This window comes from Trichoderma citrinoviride (genome assembly GCF_003025115.1).
Source record: "Trichoderma citrinoviride strain TUCIM 6016 unplaced genomic scaffold BBK36scaffold_12, whole genome shotgun sequence".
Classification (NCBI taxonomy): domain Eukaryota; kingdom Fungi; phylum Ascomycota; class Sordariomycetes; order Hypocreales; family Hypocreaceae; genus Trichoderma; species Trichoderma citrinoviride.
In genome coordinates this window covers 753247-770524 of record NW_020194720.1, presented here as the reverse complement: position 1 = coordinate 770524, position 17278 = coordinate 753247, and the positions used below count along the sequence as shown (strand labels likewise).

Genomic DNA, 17278 nt, shown 5'->3' with positions numbered 1-17278 from the left:
TGAGCCGATTTCTTGAGTTCCAGGGTAGCTGAACTTGGCCTGCTTGATCAGTCGCCAGAACGCTGGTGGAATGCCTTGAGGGTTCGGTGATGGAAAGGCGGGAAGCGTCCTGATTCCGGCTTCATATCGCGGTGCTAAATACTTGATTTCATTCCAAATACCGACAAATATGAGAGCATAAGATGTTATAGCTGAAACAAGCTCCAAACAAGGCCGGCTTCTGGAAACTAGCTTCACTCAATGCAACCAGCATAGAATTGAAACTTCTACAATGGCTGAACTCGACCTCGACTCGTCCTTCATCCCAGCCTTACACAAGCCCTCGGCACTGCTCCCCATAGCAAAACATCGCGAGAGCTTACTCTACGTCATCGAGACATATCCAGTCACGATAGTCATCGGCCAGACGGGATCCGGAAAAAGCACGCAGATCCCCCAGTTCCTCGAAAAGGCCGGATGGTGCTCAGATGGGAAGATCATTGGGGTGACCCAGGTGAGTAATTGGCAACCTCCCCAACAAGCTGCCCTCATGCGAGACGTCTTTTCTCTTGCTGACCGTTACATGCTTAGCCGCGTCGTGTGGCCGCCACCACTGTGGCCCTACGGGTTGCTGACGAGGTCGGCTGTGAGATTGGCCAAGAGGTCGGATACTCGATCCGCTTCGAAGATGTCACCTCGTCCTCCACCAGGATCAAGTTCTTGACTGACGCTCTTCTGATTCGGGAGGCATTGGCCGATCCTCTGCTGAGCCGGTATTCCGTCATCATGGTTGACGAGGCTCACGAGCGGTCCATCAGCACCGACATATTGCTGGGCTTGCTGAAGAAGATTCGCAAGAAGCGGCCCGAGCTGCGCATCATCGTCAGCAGCGCGACGATCCAGGCCGAGGACTTCTTTGACTTCTTCACGAGGGGCTCCGGGCAAGAAACGCAAAAGGAACAAGACGGCCGGCGGTCAAACGACCTCGTCACCATTGTCAGCCTCGAGGGACGGACATATCCAATCGACATTCTCTATCTCGAGTCTCCAACGGAGGACTACGTCGAGAAAGCAGTCAGCACCGTCTTCGACATCCACACCCAAGAAGGCGAAGGGGACATATTAGTCTTCTTGACGGGCCGTGAGGAGATTGACAACGCGATCCAAGCAGTGGCCGAGAGAGCCCTTCAGCTAGATAGCAGGCACGGCTCCCTACAGCCGCTGCCGCTCTATGCGGGGCTTTCGACAGAGCAGCAAATGTACGTGTTCGACAAGCCGCCCGAGGGAACGAGAAAGGTCGTCTTCTCGACAAACATTGCCGAGGCTTCGGTCACAATCGACGGCATAGTGCATGTCATCGACTGCGGCTTCGTCAAGCTGCGTGCTTACAACCCCAAGACGGGCATCGAGACGCTCACAACGACGCCCATATCCAAGGCATCTGCCTCTCAGCGAGCCGGTCGAGCAGGCCGCACCAAGGCCGGGAAATGCTACCGTCTCTACACGGAAGACGCCTACCAGGCGCTGCCGGAAACAAACCCTCCAGAAATCCAAAGATCGAACCTAGCATCCACCGTTCTGCAGCTGAAAGCTCTCGGCATCGACAATGTAGTTCGGTTCGACTTTCTTTCTGCGCCACCGTCAGAGCTCATGTCCAAGGCGCTCGAACTGCTCTACTCGCTCGGCGCCTTGGACGAATACGCAAAACTGACACACCCGCTCGGATCTCGCATGGCAGAACTCGCCGTCGAGCCAATGATGGCGAAAACCCTGCTCTCGGCGCCGCAGTTCAACTGCCTGAGCGAGATGCTCACCATTGCCGCCATGACGAGCCTCGGCGGGAACGTGTGGTTCTATCACGACGGTGAGCAGAAAAGGATGGAGTCTTCCAGGCGCAAGTTTGCCGCAGAGGAGGGAGACCATCTGACGCTGCTCAACGTCTACCAGACATTCATCACAAAGGGCAGGAAGGAGGCGAGGTTTTGCCATGAGCACCATCTGAATTACAAGTCCATGACGCGGGCGATGAGCATCCGAGCTCAGCTCAAGCGCTACCTTGAGCGCTTCAACATCAGGGTCGACGAGACGCTCTCCTCATCTAACCAACCTTCTTCTTCATCGGCAATCGACAATAGCAAGAAAGCAGAGAACATCAGACGCTGCCTCACGTCTGGCTATTTCGCCCACGCAGCACGCATGCAGCCGGACGGGACATATCGCAACGTCGAAGGCGGCACGGTTTTGCATGCGCATCCCAATTCGCTCCTGTTCAACCGCAAGGCCGACTGGGTCATCTTCCATGAGGTCATGGAGACGGGCGAGAAGACGTATATCCGCGACATTACCAAGATTGAGAAGAACTGGCTGGTTGAATATGCGCCCGAGTTTTATAAACTCTCCAACGCAACTGCTCGACCTTGACACGGCCAAGATAGTTCGTGGTTAGCATAATGGGGGGATGTTGTGCTCCCCTTCAGAAGCCGAAGCACAGCGAGACTTGTGTATTCAATGGACGCGCACTTCATGCATCTGGCATCATCGGCAGTCGGTAGTACCAAGTTCCTTTGTCCATTGCATGGTCATCGGCCAGGACACAGACTGAATGTCCCTTGGTACCGTACGAGCCTGGTTCTTCTATCTTTAGATGGCTCCATGGATTGTTCTGGAATGCCCCCTTTTGCATCTACTACCGCCAAGTCGCAGAACGATAGCTATTACTATCATTACTGCGAGATACCAGTAGTATGACCCTTCGCTGTTAGCTCTTATATATCAAGATTAGGATAAATAGCCGAAAGTGAATAGAATCTCAAGGCTCCACGCTGCAGGCCAGTGCCGAGGGTATTCGATTTCCACGTCTTCTTGGCCGTAGGTAGTGTCCACAAAGCAGGTGATCGGTGGGAATCCGTTGCTGATGTTCAGCCGGGATGCCCACGCCTGCCACGATCGACTGAGTTGCTGCCGTGCGTTGCCTAGGTAGCTAATCTTACGAGAGGCCTTGCTGTTCTCCCTGGTCTGGGCTGGAGAGACTGTGAGCTGGAACACCAGGTCGCACGAGATATTTCTGCTTCTTCAATGGAGAGTAAGGCAGCGAGTGTTGGTCGGATGGCCATGTTTCAGCGCGCAAACACCGATGTAAAGGGTTGGCGAAACGTGACCTGCAGGCAGGTTGCCATAGGAAACAGCATAGATAGTGCGCAGGAGATACCGAGGTGGAAGGTCTCTGCCAAAGACAGTTGTCTCAAGATCAGCTCAAGGCCTGTCTCGTTCGGCGCAAAAAGGATGCGGAGACTGAGACTCTTCAGCCCTCGACAAGACCCCATGCATGTCTCGCCAGGGCAGAAACAGCTCGAGCTTTTTTTTCCTTTCCCTTCCTTCGACGGGACGCACGAAGAAGTGGTACCTCCTCCTATGCATGCAAGACCCGTTTCTCCTGTTTCGTCTGAATTATCTTTGGCCGCTCACCGACTGTAGGCATCATGCAAGCAAGGGGAACATGGAACATAACAAAAGCTTGTGATGGGGTCGACATGGGGGTCTTGTAATTTTGTCCCAGCAGCCGGCTTCGCATCCGAGCGTGATGCCTGGCGCTCTGTAATATTACGACAACCTGGTAACGGTCGCGGCCGTCACGGAGCACTTTGGTGCGTGCTGCCGACTCGGAGCTTTTCTGCAGAGAGGATTTCGTAGCCAGACTCCGTACTCCGCAATTCCGTGGCATTGCTGCACGTAGTAATACCTGCTTTGCTTCTCATGTTGAGTTTGAGGAGTGGTGATGTCGAACTCGGCTCCGCATGCCAATGCCGCCTCAACGGCCAGCCAGGGGCCAAATCTCATATCGGAACAGCGGCAGCCAGTCTTCCACGAGCCGGACCAGCGGCCCGGATCTCCATGTAACGCAACAAGCGGGAGTTCTAATGGTATTGATGGCATCTATAAAAAGACGAGAGACGGGCATTTTCGCAGAAGGCTAAGATTGCGCCTACCTAGCCATAGGGGGTGGTGATTTGGCGTGAAATAGAGGCTCCCGGCGGAGGCGTCGAGGTGAAGATGAAGGAGAAGACAAGGAGGAGGAGAAGCGGCATTGGCAGAGAGTCATGATGGTGCAGGTACCTTGACATTGCGTGCATTGGGGTGGATATGCCTTTAATGAGGTTGATTGGCAACTGCTCCTATTGGATAGGGCGGTTTCCCAGGCACAGGCGCGGTCGGAGTTGGTGCAGGTACAGGTACAGGTACAGGTACCTTAGTAAGGTACAAGAACAGCACAGGACTTCCTTCAATTGCTGCCCCCCCCGGCTGCGAGATAGGATGAGGACGAACTCGCTTCTCGAATGCGCCATTTCCTTCGAGATTCACCAATTTCTGGCCTTTCTTTTTTCTTGTTCTCAGACGTTTTCCTGCCGTGGTACCAACAATCCTTTCAAATGCAAGTTGGCAGACGTGAAAGGCAGGCTTTGGTGTCCTGTCCAGCACCAACAGTCACAACAAGCACAGTCCGCCAGGGAAACATTGCTCGAAGTGCGCAATTTTCTCGCGACAACCCAGAGCGTCGCATCGGGATGCCTACGGCGATAAGCTACAAGTGCTACCTAGCATGATTACTAGGTACATAGCTTAGGTATCAAACTACCTTATCGAAGTTGCTTGGCAGCCCTGATGATGGAGGAATTGGAGGGTGAATACTCGAACGCTCCCAGCTGCCTGGCGTTAGTGCTGGCGCTATTGGGCGAGTGCCTGTCGCTAACACGCCCATGCGGCGACATTGGCCGTGGCTCTATTTGACACGCCGGTGCGGCCGTCTCTCGCCATTCCTTTCGCACCCTATCCGAGTCTGGACTGCGCCGTGCTCCGTCAGGCTGGTGTGGTGATGGTGCCATTCGCGGAGCTTGCGAAAGAAAGAGGAGCTTGTTGTTGTTGAGACTCCGTACAACCAAGGAGCTGCGGCTCTCTTTAGGTACTGGGTAGGTACCTTAGGTATTTGATAACCAACCAAGAGGTGCGTGTCGGAATAATACGAATCGGTACATGTAATGCATCTCAGACGTAATTGACTGTCCTCATGTCCAGTGTTGAGTCTTGAGGATTTCGAAGTCTAGTGCTATCGAAACTGTAGATGCCTCCGCTTACAAGCCCTTGAAAACGCCTGCAAGGTCAGGTATTACAAGCGGGTACTTTTGCATTGATCTGGATGGCAACTTGAAGCTCAAGGCAATTTCAATGGCGAGCTCTGCTCTGCCCAGGGACTCGCCGGTACGCGCGCTGGCGGGACGGCTAGGGCTCTCTTGGGCTAGCGTCAGGGGCTGGAGAGAGCAAAACACAGTGGCAACTGAGAGGGTCGTCTGCAGCGAAACCGCGGAGGCGACAGTATCCAGAACTGTGCGGGCCGCCCTGATTGGAGCTCGCCTGCGGTACCTGCGTCAGACCCCTGCTAGACGCAGCTCGCCCGACGTTTGTTTTCCTCTTTCGACCAACTGGGCTGCTCGACTGGCAAAGGGCCGCCCGACGCTGCCAGTGGGCTGGCCATTGACGCTTGAGAGCAGCGAAGCAGCTTGTACGGGTACCTGTGCAACCACAACATGCATCGGGGATGGCGATGCAATACAGCTGTGCGACGAGGTACCGGATACGTACCTCCCACGCCTGCGATCCCTGGGAGCATCTTGCGCGGCGGCCCGGCGCTAGCACTGCTCAAATTAAACTGCTCCCTATTGCTGCGACCCTGGCGGCTCCTCATGGATGGACGAACAGGACGAGCACCGGCACCAGCACCAGCATCTGGTACCTGCGACCTGGCCTGACCCCTGCCGGTACGCCCAAGGCCCCTGCCCTGCGCTGTCTCATTCGCTACAGCAAGGGGGAGGGGAGTTTTGGCCGCCGGAGACCTGCTGGGCTTCCCTGCCATGGATCGCTTGGGCTGCTTTGCTGGGGACGACGAGCCATGACAACCTGACCTGACCTGAAGCCGCTCCCGACTGCTGCGGTACCTGCGCTGCACCAGCACCTGCAGTCGACCCTGCGTCTGCATCTGTAGGTCAGGTACCTGTCCCTGTACCTGTACATTGGATCAGAGCTGTCCCGCCGAGGCGACCAGGGCCTGGCCGTGCTAACCCGCTTGGTGCACTCGCTCACTCGCTCCTCCATCGTCTCCTTTGCCCAGTGCGTCGCTCGACTCTTCCTCTTCTTTTCTCCTCTCCCCCATCGCCAGTTTCCTGCTTCTGTCGACCATTTGCGATTCCCATCGTGACAAACCGCCTGCCAGCGGGCCTTTCACTCATTTCGTGCTTTGCTTGTCAAGCTCTCAGTCATTCCTTTTTTGCGTGCTGCTTCTGCGAATCAGCAGCAACAGTCGTTCCTTGTCTCTCTGCCTCGCCCGCCTGGCACTGCATTCTTACCCGCTTTTCTGCTGCTTTCCTGCGTCTTCAGCTTCCTGTCCCGAACGTCGATCGACAAACGCCTCTGGCCAGCCTCTCGTTTGCGGGTGATTGTTCAGTGGTTGAACAAGAGCAAGCAGGACAAACCGCATATTCATGGCGATCAGTACATCACTTCGACTTTGATTCGCACCAGTCATTCGTAATACTCGTTCCTTTCTCTCCCGCCGTCGTTATCAACCAGTCTTTTCTTTGAATAGGAGGAACTCGACAAGATGAGCATAATACGAGCTCGCGGGGTCAACCTCGCCGCCGCCGGGGCGAATACGCGCGATGGAGATGTGTACAAGATGGGATCGCGGATCAATCTTCGCCGCAGCTTGGAGTCTATTGGATCTTTGCTGCGCAGGAGTGATTGTGTTGCTACCGATGAATCCAACACCTGCGAGAAGCCCGTTGGGCCTTCGGATTCGACGCTCGCCATTGTGCTGGGAATTATGTGAGTCATCTCATTATGTTGCAAATGGAAAAGGGGGCCGGAGGGAAGATGGGGAGAGGAAAGGGGGGGAGAGAAAGAAAAGGAAGCAGGCTGTTGCTGGCCCGGATGGTTATGCTAATGGAAGCAGAATTCCCGTCATTGTGGCCATCGTGGTTCTCTACTTCCTGCATCGCCGGAACATGCGCCGCGACAAGCTGGAGGAGCTCAATGACCCGACCAAGGACTTGGATTTCGGCATGGGAGATGCCCCCGCCAAGACGCGAAAGAGCCTGCTGGGATTAGGGGGAGAGAAGCCGATGCACAAGGGCGGACTCTCCATGGACATGAACCTCTCGTCGCCGTACCTGCTTCCGCCGGGCAACCAAGGGTCTCGCGAATCCATTCACTCGTATGCTCGAACCCTCCAAACCGAAGATGACCCCTATAGAACCGTCAACCAATATGCAGCTAGTGATGTTGGTTCGATTCGATCCTTCAACCCGAACGACAACTCTGGTGCACGCCCTCCCAAGTCCAGCGCTCTCTCCAAGCCTCCTATGCAGCCAAACGCAAACCCGTCGACCCCGCGATCCCCGTCTCCGGATGAGAAGGGTGACCCCTTTGCTACACCCACCGCTCCCAAGCCCACGCATCAGCCTTCGTCCAACGCCGCCGAGGTTCATGATGTCAGGCTTCCTGTCCAGCCAATTGTTCCGGAAATCGAAACGGTCCCTGCCGTCGACGTCTTCAACGCCGACGAATTCGAGATGCCCGACATCCCGGCTCCTGCTCCCGCTGCTCTGAAGCTCCGCCAACAAGACGGCTCCCGAAGCCCTGCCCCCTACGAGCAGCCCAACTCGGCGCGTTCCTCTGCTTACACTGATAATGGCCGCGCCTCCTCGGCCAACCCTGCTGATGGAAACGTGCCCCAGATTAACTCTCCCGGACAACCTCCTCATGAAGATGCCTCTCAGGAAGAACCCCGTGGCCGACCTCTCTCAAGGCCTCCTGCTCCTGGCGGTCTCGGCGTTCCGCAAGCCGGCAACAACAAGCGACTCTCTGTTGGTTTCCGACCGCTGCCTCCTAATGAAGTGATGGAGTCTGATGATCCCGAAATCCGTGCCAACCGCATCCGCTCCTTCTACAAGGAGTACTTTGATGATTCTAACGAAGCACCTCCTCCCATGCCCACTCAGCCTCTCCAGCAGTACCAGCAGCAACAGCAGCAGCAGCAGCAGCAGCCCCAGCAACAGCCTCAGCACCAGGCGCACGGCGGACCTGACTACTATGAAGACTACGACCAGGGCTACCTGGAGGCCGCTGCTTACTACGATGCCGACTCCAACGCCTTTGTGATGCCGTACGCCCAGCCTGTCACCCGTCGTGCCATGACACCGCCTCCCAGCGGACGCCAGGGCGGACCAATGGGCGGCCCGCGTGGTCCCGGCCCTCGTGGCCCAGGCTTCCGCGGACCCAATGGCAACGGCGGTACCTTCTCTCCCGGCCCCGGACACGGACGACCTCGTGCCGGCTCGGCATTTGGACCTCGCCCTGACTCCTCTGCCTCTGGTGCGTGGGCGCGCCAGCAGCAGCCCAAGAAGAACTTGCCCCCTCCTGCGCCCCTGAACACGCTCCCGACGCCCTCCAAGCTGGGCGATGATTCATTCGCCATCTTCAACGCGGCCGACTTTGCCCCTCCGACCAGCATCAGGGACAATGTCGCAGGCCGAAGCCAAAGCCCCTTTGGTGAGAGGAAAGCTTTCTTGCAGCCACCGACTGCCGGCTCACAGCTGGCCGGTGCGTTTGAAGACCTAGCACCTCTACCAAGCCCGTAAGTACCATTGCCCGCGTGCGAGCGTAATCGACAATGATTGGCTAACTCGTGTGCAATCTAGACACTTGCTCCGAAAGTCCGGAACCTTCACAGGGCTGGACTTTGCCCCTCCCAAGAAGTTCAGAGACCCCGAGGTTGCCAGCGACGCAGGCAGCATCAGGAGTAACAAGAGTGGCATGTCTCAAGCGCAGCTTCAGGCCATCCGAAGCGGCGCCGGCCGTGTGAGCCGCCTCCCGGGCGACACGGTGTTCACGACCGCCGCCATGGACGACCAACTGAAGCCTTCATGGACTCTGCGACCTTAGACGGGAGCAGAGTGGGCGAGCTGCCTCGGATGACATTATTTTAGTACCAGCGTCGTCATTTCTTGCTTACGGCATTTTGCATGATCTTGCCAACAGATAGCGGCATCGAAGCGCTCTCTCCGACGTGGGGGGGTTTTGTTTATTTTGTTCACTTCCACAGGAGTAATTAGGGATTACGACGGACTTTTTTCTTCGAATTTTTCTTGGGCTTTGCGATGTTTGCATATAGATGGACTTGGAACCTAACCACACACATGAAGAACATCTCAGGTGACGACTTCGGGCCTCCTTGGGGGCATCTGAAGGGATACTGTACATAGGCAATATAGGTCAATCAGATGCACTCACCCGTTAATATTCTACATGTTGTTCTGTCTATGTCTTTTTCATATTGTGTGGTGCTTGCTGTCTTGATATCAGATTGTGTTCTGTTTGTAATTAATGTCAGAATGGTGTCTCTTCGAAAGGATGGCTGATATGCAATTCCACTCTCACTTGATCATTCAAGGCAGTATTTGCCTGTCACGGCCACCATAATGACATCCAACGATCAACAATCAACTTTGGACACTTCATTCAACCAGGGTACTTCATTCTACGTCTCACATTGTTGAAGTCGTCCAACTTGATATATAACATGGTCCATCAGGAGCAGCTCCGTCGGATGAAGTCAGCATCACGTGCCCCTTCCAAGGTCACTCACTACCTTACGGGTAGACAGAACTAAAAAGCAGCTGGTATTAATAGATAGTACCTTAATTGATCTTCAGATGAAGATCAACGGGCTGGGCTTTTGTTCTCTCTGGAGATGGGATGAGATCGAGCTTTCTTCATTGGCGGTTTTGGAGCTGTTTAATTTCGGGATCTTGGGGATATTGACGCCTTTTTTTTCCCGACTTCAATCCTTCTCATAAGGTACTTGAACAAGGTGAACCTGATAGAAACGGTCGATGAATCAGGGGAATAAAGGACAGGGGCAAAAGGGCTGTTTATTATATGGGGAGGTTTTTGGTTAGTAATTCGGCTTTTTATAGTAAGCCCGTTCAAACTCGTTCACGGACCAACAAACTGGGTCTTTTATGTGTGTTTTTGTGGCAGTGATATGGGCTACGTACTAGGTAGTGAGATGGGCAGTGCAAATTTCAGGGTTCCCTTTCTGTTGTTGTTGTTGTTGTTGTTGTTGTTGTTGCCTACTAATCATTTTTTTGTAGCCCCCTTCGGTCACGATTCTATTCTTGTTCCTACTTTTTTTTCTAACGGCCCTGTTGCTTTTCTGCTTGATTCTTTTGTTCGTGTGAAGGAATTTTGTCATTGATGCGATTTGGACGGATGGACGACCGGCCTTGTATGCATAGTCGTTCTCGTTGAGGTGATGTAGACCTGGGGAGAGAGATGAACAGTAGCTGTAGCTTCAAAGGCCCATCCTGCGCAGAGCAATTCCGGCCTTTTGTTGGAATTTTTATGTTAAGGACAGCCCATGCACCTTTTGATTCGCGGCATGCAACTCCGTACTCGGTATGTTTGAACGTGCGCAGCCTCCGTGGTCATTGCCTCCCGTAAGACGAACGGGGTCCGCGATGGCCCCAATTGGCACCAGGGGGGTCGTTGTCTTCCGGCGTACAAAAGTACATACGAAGGTAGTCTACAAGATCAAGTAACACACACCATGATCAGCGGTCACTTGCGGCAGGAAAATAAGGTAGACAAGGCAGGTAACAACTCCGGTTCTCAACCAAGAGACAAAAAGACATCTCTCCTTGTCCCGTTTGTGTGTGTCTTTTGGTGCTAAGTGCCGGGTGAGACAGGGCAATGGAGATGGCGGATAACAAAGCGTTAGAACGTCAGAACCACAAAACCCGAGACGGCGGCCTCCTTTCGCCTCACAGTACTACGTACTAGTAGTAGCAATAATTACTACTACTAGATAGAGCTGAACAGCTCTGGAATGGGCCGCCCTTGTTTGTTTGCGCGTGGCTGGCCGGTGGAAGTTGAGCCCCAAGCCCAAGCCGCGTCTTCTCTCCGCCCCCCAATTGATCCCAGCTGTTAGGCGAAATTAGTTTGCTGGTCACCCAACCGCTAGGACAGAGACACAACCCGTTTTGGGGGGGTCAGCGTCAGCGGCGAAGCGCCCTTTTCGACTCGTGAGTACTTGTAGCTTGTCGTTGCTAGTAGTAGTAGCTACTAGCTGAGAGGAGACCTGGAGGTCAGTGTTCCCGTTTGCGCCCCCTAACCTTGGGCGGGAGATGGTAAAAAGGAGCACATCGTCAGTGTGTCCGTTTTGACATGCCCATGATGAGGTACCCTTCTAGGAGGTTTTTTCGCTGGGGGGGACGCCAGGAAAACACAAGCTGTTTGGGGAGGGAAGCAACGGTTTCAGCCAGACCGAGTATGAATGATCCGGCAAAAAGAAATGAAAAGTGCCTCGGAGAGGTGTCTCAGTACTTTTGTACTTCAGAAGAGGAGGAGGAGGAGGAGGGACGAAGAGAGAGAAAAAAAAGGTCGTGGATAGCAGGAACGGGCACAGTCGCACAGTCCGGATGACTCGATTACCGCACATGCAGGCCCCATACGCAGGCCATGATCAAATACGGTGCCCGTCACAGTGCGCGTGGCAGCGTCCGGCGTAGCTGCTTGTGGTCATTGTGGTCTCCTCGGGCGCGGGTGCGTCAGAACTTTACGACTCTTCTCGGCCTTTTCTTCGTATTGAGGTACTACGAGTACTATCATCTCGTCTTTGCCCCTAACGGCGCATTTTGCCTTTGCCGTGCCTTTTCTGCTGCCCTGTTGCCTCTCTTTTCCCCTCTTCCCTGCCGCTCGTCCACAAGTCGAGGTTGGTTCCCTTTGCAGCGTCTCTTGTGCGCCTCCAGCGAGCCATTGCGCGACGGATTTGTTTCCTTCCATTGGATGCCCCGTCTTCCGTCTCTCTCTCGCTGTTAACAATACGACTCCACCCCTGGCGCGGCCTCTCTGTCCCCGTTCCCTGCCATTGCTAGGTAGTAATAAGCGCCTCACTGACCTGTTCCCTGGCCTGGCTGTGCTGCTGCTCATCCCGAGCAGAGACAGGAAACCTCGTAACACGCCCCACGGCCCACTCTCTCGTGCAGCTGCTTCCGTCCATTCGCTGCGTCTTTTCTTTTTCTGTCTGGTGTGCGAAGCCGGTCAGGCTAAGTCGAGGCCAAGGCTAAGCTGCCGTCAGAACTTCGTGGGCCTCGTTCGCCGGGGATCCAGCGCTGCGACAGGGACTTTGCTTCTGTTTCTGTTTCTCATTTTTTCTTCCCTTCTTCCCTTTTACCCTCTCCTTCTTCTACGATACCAAAAAAAAAAGAAGAGAAACAGGAGATCGCAGCGGCGTCAGCTCTGTGACTGGCGCTCGCTCAGTGTATACTCGGGCCTTGAGTCTCGCTCCCTCCCTCGAATTGACCGATTCCTCTGGCGCGCACGTTTTCTTCCGGATTGTCTCTGGAACGTTGGACTGATACAGGTACGTTTGCGGCTCTCCGTATTGTCTTGCCCTCTGGTCTCCCTTCCCGACCCGATTGATCTTGTGCCTCTGCCCGCTGCGGCATGCCTATGTATCTATCGATCGCCTTCAAGGACCGGATATCGTGACAGGACTTTTCTGGCTTGGTGTGCGCTGCGCCTGCGTTCGGCCTTGTGCCATTGCGCGACTCGTTCTCGGGCGCCTTCTCCGCCTTATCTGCGCAAGTCCTGGCCAGCGGCTGCAGCTGATTAAGATCATGGTCATCGTTTACTGCATCTGATCTGCATTGCTTGACGTCGGTCGTCCAAGCGACGTCAACCTCGTTCTGACACGCCATCTCAACACAGTCAATATCAGTCCTCATCAACGCCATCACCATGTCCAGCGGCACAACCGCCGCGCCGCCGCCAGCCTCGTCGGCCGCGCCGTCCAACGACGCAGGGCCTTCAGAGACTCCCACCACTCCTCCGGCACCACCCGCCTCATCAACTCCGCCGCCGTCCCAAACGACTCCTCCAGCACCGCCTCCTGATACCACGTCTTCGTCACAAGACCCTCCGGAGAACACGTCCACCACGTCGACACCCGATCCTCCGCCATCGACGACATCCACTCCGCCGCCGCCTCCTGACACCACAACACAAGCGCCTCCGCCTACTACGGAATCAACGCCCCCAAGTACGACGACACCACCACCCACAACTTCGTCGTCCTCACAGTCTTCCTCTTCCTCGACGACCCCGGAGCAGACCACCAGCACCCCGGATTCCACAACGCCGCCGCCGTCAACCACCACACCCCCTCCGTCCTCGACAACGTCTGATGACACCACTGTCTCTGTCACGGGAAGCGATGCTGTTACGAGCCTTGTTGTTGTGACGCAGACCCGGACGCCCACCGACACCCTACCAAGCGGCACCACCACCTCCTCGACCTCTACGGCAACCCCCAATGGCGTCGCCGGCAAGGACCACAGTGGTGGCCTTGATTCCAAAGCAAAGGTGGCCATTGGTGTCGTCGTGCCCATCGTTGCCATTGCCATCTTGGCCGTCATTGGGCTGTTCTTGTGGAAGAAGCGTCGTGCGCGCAGGGCGGCAGAGGCCGAACGTCGTAAGGAGGTGGAAGATTATGCCTACAATCCCAATGCAGACCCGACTATTCCAGCCGTGGGCATGGCGGGAGGAGACTCATATGAGATGAGAGAGGAAGGACCCGCTGGCTATCGCGGCTGGGGATCAACCACGCTTGGTGGTTCAACTGGCCGCAAGGCTTCGACTACGATCTCGGGCGCCACCAACGGATACTCCGACATTGGCCCTTCCCGAGGGAACATGTCCGAATCGGCTTTGCTGGACAACCCTGAGGGCGAGATACTTGGCGCCATGGGTCCATCAGCTGCCAACAACCGCGGCGACGTTCGACGAGGGGCTTCCAATGCCTCTTCTTCGTACAGCGCAACCGGCAGATCAGACGGCTCTGACTCGGGACCAGGCATGGCCTACAGCTCTGGCGGTGGCGGCTACTATGATTCATATGGCCAGAGCCCCTACGACGCCGGCTTTGGCGGTGCTGGCGAGATGCCTGCTCCCCCCATCATCCGTGATAATCCCGCGCGGCGCAGCACGCGCGTGGAAAGCCCTGGTCACTTTCCTCAGCAGAGCGCTGGCATTTCCCAGAATTTCTAAATGCGACTAAGAGGTGGTTGTCACGCTCGAAAGATGGATACCCCCGTTTTAGCCGGCTGTCTTGGGGTTGGGAAGACTGCTGGAGGAACATGAGGCGTTTTTGGGATTTTTGCCATCACTTTGTTTAATTCTGCTTTTTTGCATACGATGAAATCTGCCTTGTTTCGCCTCTTTTTTCCTCTTTCATCGTTTTACGCTCCTTTTACTCGAATATCTTGGTTTCTGCACCCGACGCAGCACATTACGGTACATTTGGCACGTGTTTCTGATTCGACGGGAATGAGAGGTGGTTTAATATTGGGCTGTACAAGGGAAAACATTGCTTGAGAAGAGGGAGATCCGCACGTTTTTCCTCTTTTTGTTCCCTCTTTACATAAGAGGAGGCAACTAATGGGATTATTGAAGACGTGACTATAAACATTTGCTCCTCGAACGCGAGCAAATGTGCCTTGCCGGTCATGACAAACGAGAGACTGCGGAAAGAAGAAGATGGCACGTTTGGACAACAAAAAGGGGGAGAGAGGGGAGAGATACGCGCTTTGTACATACAGAAGAAAAAAAGTACTTATATGCATATGCATCTTTTGCATCTGCGGGCGTAGCGTAGTTGGAAAGTTTCTCTCTGTTTTCCTGTTTCCTGCTGCTGCTTTGCCCTGGTTTTGGTCTGACTGAGTTTTGTTGGTTTGCGTGCCTTTTGCCCTTTTGTTTCTTCTTTTTTTCCTCCTCCCCCCCTTTTTTCTCTTCGAATCGGAATAGCCCAAGCATACTTATATACTAATACATACATACATACCTTGTCGTTCCACCCCTTTTCACAGTTCGACTCTCTAAGAAATGTGTCTGATTGTGTGTGCAATATTGCTACACTCGGGAAATTTTCACTCCAAGTTCACCAAGTGGCTTGTAATTTTGCAAATTGCTAATTGAGTGAATATTGATGCCGGACATGGGCCTGCACTTGTTACTCTCCAACTGCCGTACAGACGCTTTGGTTCAAGTATTCCTCGTAGATATCCTTCATCAACCGTTTGAAATCAACCCATAGTGTTAAACATTCCCTTTTCGCAGGGCCACAAGTCCTCATTTCTGTTCCTCTTTCTTCATTTCTTCTCTCTCCAGTCAAGTTCGCCCCTGTCACGCCTTCAGCCAAGCCGATGCAGTGCCTCGCTCGCCCATCCCCTGACTCAACTCCATGCGGTCCCACCAAAACCGGCATTGCTCCAACTCCCTATCCGTGAGTTGCCTCGTCTTGACCGGCGTGCCAAAGCGTTTCCCTCCGGCGGCTTCATCGTTGCCCTCTCCAAAGACGAGCAGTTCACCAATCCCTGCCCCAGAGAGAGCTGCAGCAGAGCTATCGTCTCCCAGAGGGCTTCGAAACACAGGCCAGGCTTCCTGCTCGTCGTCATTGTTGAGTGTCCCAGAGGGTGACGCGCAAAAGGATGTCCAGCGGTAGTTCATCTCCTTTGCCATGGCCTGGAGGCCGGGCGTCGCCTCCAGCGCGTTCAATTCAAGTGTTACGGCCGACGTCTGGTCACCATGAGACGCTGCACTAAATGGCGCCGAAAGAGGAGCGTACTCGTAAAGATATACGCGGGCACCAGCTCGAGATAGTGTGTGCGCCGTGTGAAGGACAGGGCAAATGTAGGCGTAATGGCCGTAAGCCTGATGTATGCGACGGAACTGCGCGCCATAAGAGCGCTTCTGAGGGCCGCCTATGCCAGGGGGTTGGCGATAGGGTGAGTCTGGGTGGATGAGAGGATCCGGGTACAGCAGCTCTAGGGCGTCGAGGTCGTCTGAGGAAAAGGAAGGGATAAGCTTTTGGAAGAAGGAGCGGAATTCGGCGCTCATGGAAGCATGCTGGGGGGCAAAGGTAGTGCCCTCGTGAGAGCAGAAGCCGGTGATGATGGACATGTCCTTTGCTCGTCCCGAGGCGACAAATTGGCGCCACAGATTCAGGGGCAGATCGGGAATGACGCCTTTGGGGCCATCAACAACGGGCTGAAAGGGCCACGTCACAGCTGTGTGATTCATGGCGTAGAGAGCAAAGCTAGCATCAATGAGGGAGTCGACCGGGAGAGACTCAAGCGGCTGGCTCATGGCATACGCTTGAAGCTGGAGCATTTGGCTGACGGTGCGAGCATGTAAAGGTGAAAGAACGGAGCGTGCGGTGGGAGAGCCAGACTCGAGAATGGCCTTGCGGAAGGGAAATGGAGATGGATTGAGCATGTGATGTCCAACCTGAAAAAAAGGGCGAGGGGGAAAGAGATGTCAGTACTCCTCTGCTCTGATATATCCAACCGCCATATCCACGCACCGTCGGATGGCCCTTATTTCCAAGTTCTGCAAGCATGTACTCACCGAATGTGCTCCAGCACTCGCTCCCAAAAGCGTGATATTATCAGCATCCCCCCCAAAGTGGCCAATCCACTCCCTCACCCACTCCAGCGCCACCCTCTGGTCCTTCAGCCCCAGGTTGAGCTCCTGCGTCTCCGACGCCCCGGCCAAGAACCCCAGCGCGCCCAGACGGTACGAGATGCTGACGACCATGATCGGCTGCGGACTCCAGGCCATAAACGACGCCAGATCCCTCTCCAGCGGGTAGCCAAAGTTAAAGGCTCCGCCATGAACATACACCACCACGGGCAGGTCCTTCAAGGCATCGCGCTCAGCATCGTCCACCTGGTACCTCAACGGCGACGCCGACCCCGAGGGCCGAAAGACGTTGAGCGTCAGCGGACTCTCCGCCGTCGGGAACTGGGCCATGGGGATGGGCTGTATATGCGCCGGTAGCGAGGCCCTGTATACGCCCAAGGCCTCGGACGGCGGCAGCGGCACGGCGGGGCAGAAGCGCTGGGCGGTGGCATAGGGGATTCCGTAGAAGAACTCCAGGGCTCGAGGGTACTTGGCTGATTCGTGCTGAAAGGTGCCCACGAAGGTGCAGCCGTTGACGGCGACGGTTGGGCTGTCGCTCGTGTCCATGGCGATGTATATTTCAGATGTGAGGATTGACGTCAGAAACGCTGGTTTGGATAATGACGTCGAGGCCAGAGAAAAGACGACCGCGGAAATGGATATCTTAAAGAGATGTTCAAAAAGACAAAATAAATAAATGATGATGAAGAGAAGATGGGGAGATGAGATG

At 54.9% G+C, this 17278-nt stretch overlaps 4 protein-coding genes across 4 annotated transcripts; 3 read left to right on the top strand and 1 right to left on the bottom strand.

Annotated features, from left to right (window-relative positions):
• Nucleotides 1-271: 271 nt before the first annotated feature.
• BBK36DRAFT_1143519 (helicase) lies at nucleotides 272-2400 on the top strand (the record flags this gene model as incomplete). The annotated part of the gene is made up of 2 exons (XM_024893599.1): nucleotides 272-493; nucleotides 571-2400. 2 exons carry the CDS (start codon nucleotides 272-274, stop codon nucleotides 2398-2400), a joined length of 2052 nt encoding a protein of 683 aa, XP_024747131.1.
• A 4204-nt stretch (nucleotides 2401-6604) lies between these two features.
• On the top strand, nucleotides 6605-9335 carry BBK36DRAFT_1136197 (hypothetical protein). Its single transcript, XM_024892901.1, has 3 exons — nucleotides 6605-6852; nucleotides 6980-8662; nucleotides 8727-9335. Exons 1-3 carry the CDS (start codon nucleotides 6629-6631, stop codon nucleotides 8968-8970), a joined length of 2151 nt encoding a protein of 716 aa, XP_024747130.1. The 5' UTR covers nucleotides 6605-6628; the 3' UTR covers nucleotides 8971-9335.
• Nucleotides 9336-13557: 4222 nt separating this feature from the next.
• BBK36DRAFT_58199 (hypothetical protein) lies at nucleotides 13558-14136 on the top strand (the record flags this gene model as incomplete). Its single annotated transcript, XM_024898300.1, has 1 exon — nucleotides 13558-14136. A coding segment is annotated over one exon (579 nt), but the record flags the coding sequence as incomplete, so codon positions are not given.
• A 1134-nt stretch (nucleotides 14137-15270) lies between these two features.
• BBK36DRAFT_1143516 (alpha/beta-hydrolase) lies at nucleotides 15271-17115 on the bottom strand (the record flags this gene model as incomplete). The annotated part of the gene is made up of 2 exons (XM_024893598.1): nucleotides 15271-16374; nucleotides 16495-17115. 2 exons carry the CDS (start codon nucleotides 17113-17115, stop codon nucleotides 15271-15273), a joined length of 1725 nt encoding a protein of 574 aa, XP_024747128.1.
• Between the last annotated feature and the right edge of the window lie 163 nt (nucleotides 17116-17278).

What these genes read in the sequence shown, in the direction of transcription:
- BBK36DRAFT_1136197 (XM_024892901.1), top strand. Translation starts at nt 6,629, where the DNA reads ATGAGCATAATACGAGCTCGCGGGGTCAACCTCGCCGCCGCCGGGGCG. An exon ending in GCCATTGTGCTGGGAATTAT is followed by an intron (nt 6,853 to 6,979) that starts GTGAGTCATCTC and finishes TAATGGAAGCAG; the next exon opens with AATTCCCGTCATTGTGGCCA. An exon ending in CTAGCACCTCTACCAAGCCC is followed by an intron (nt 8,663 to 8,726) that starts GTAAGTACCATT and finishes TGTGCAATCTAG; the next exon opens with ACACTTGCTCCGAAAGTCCG.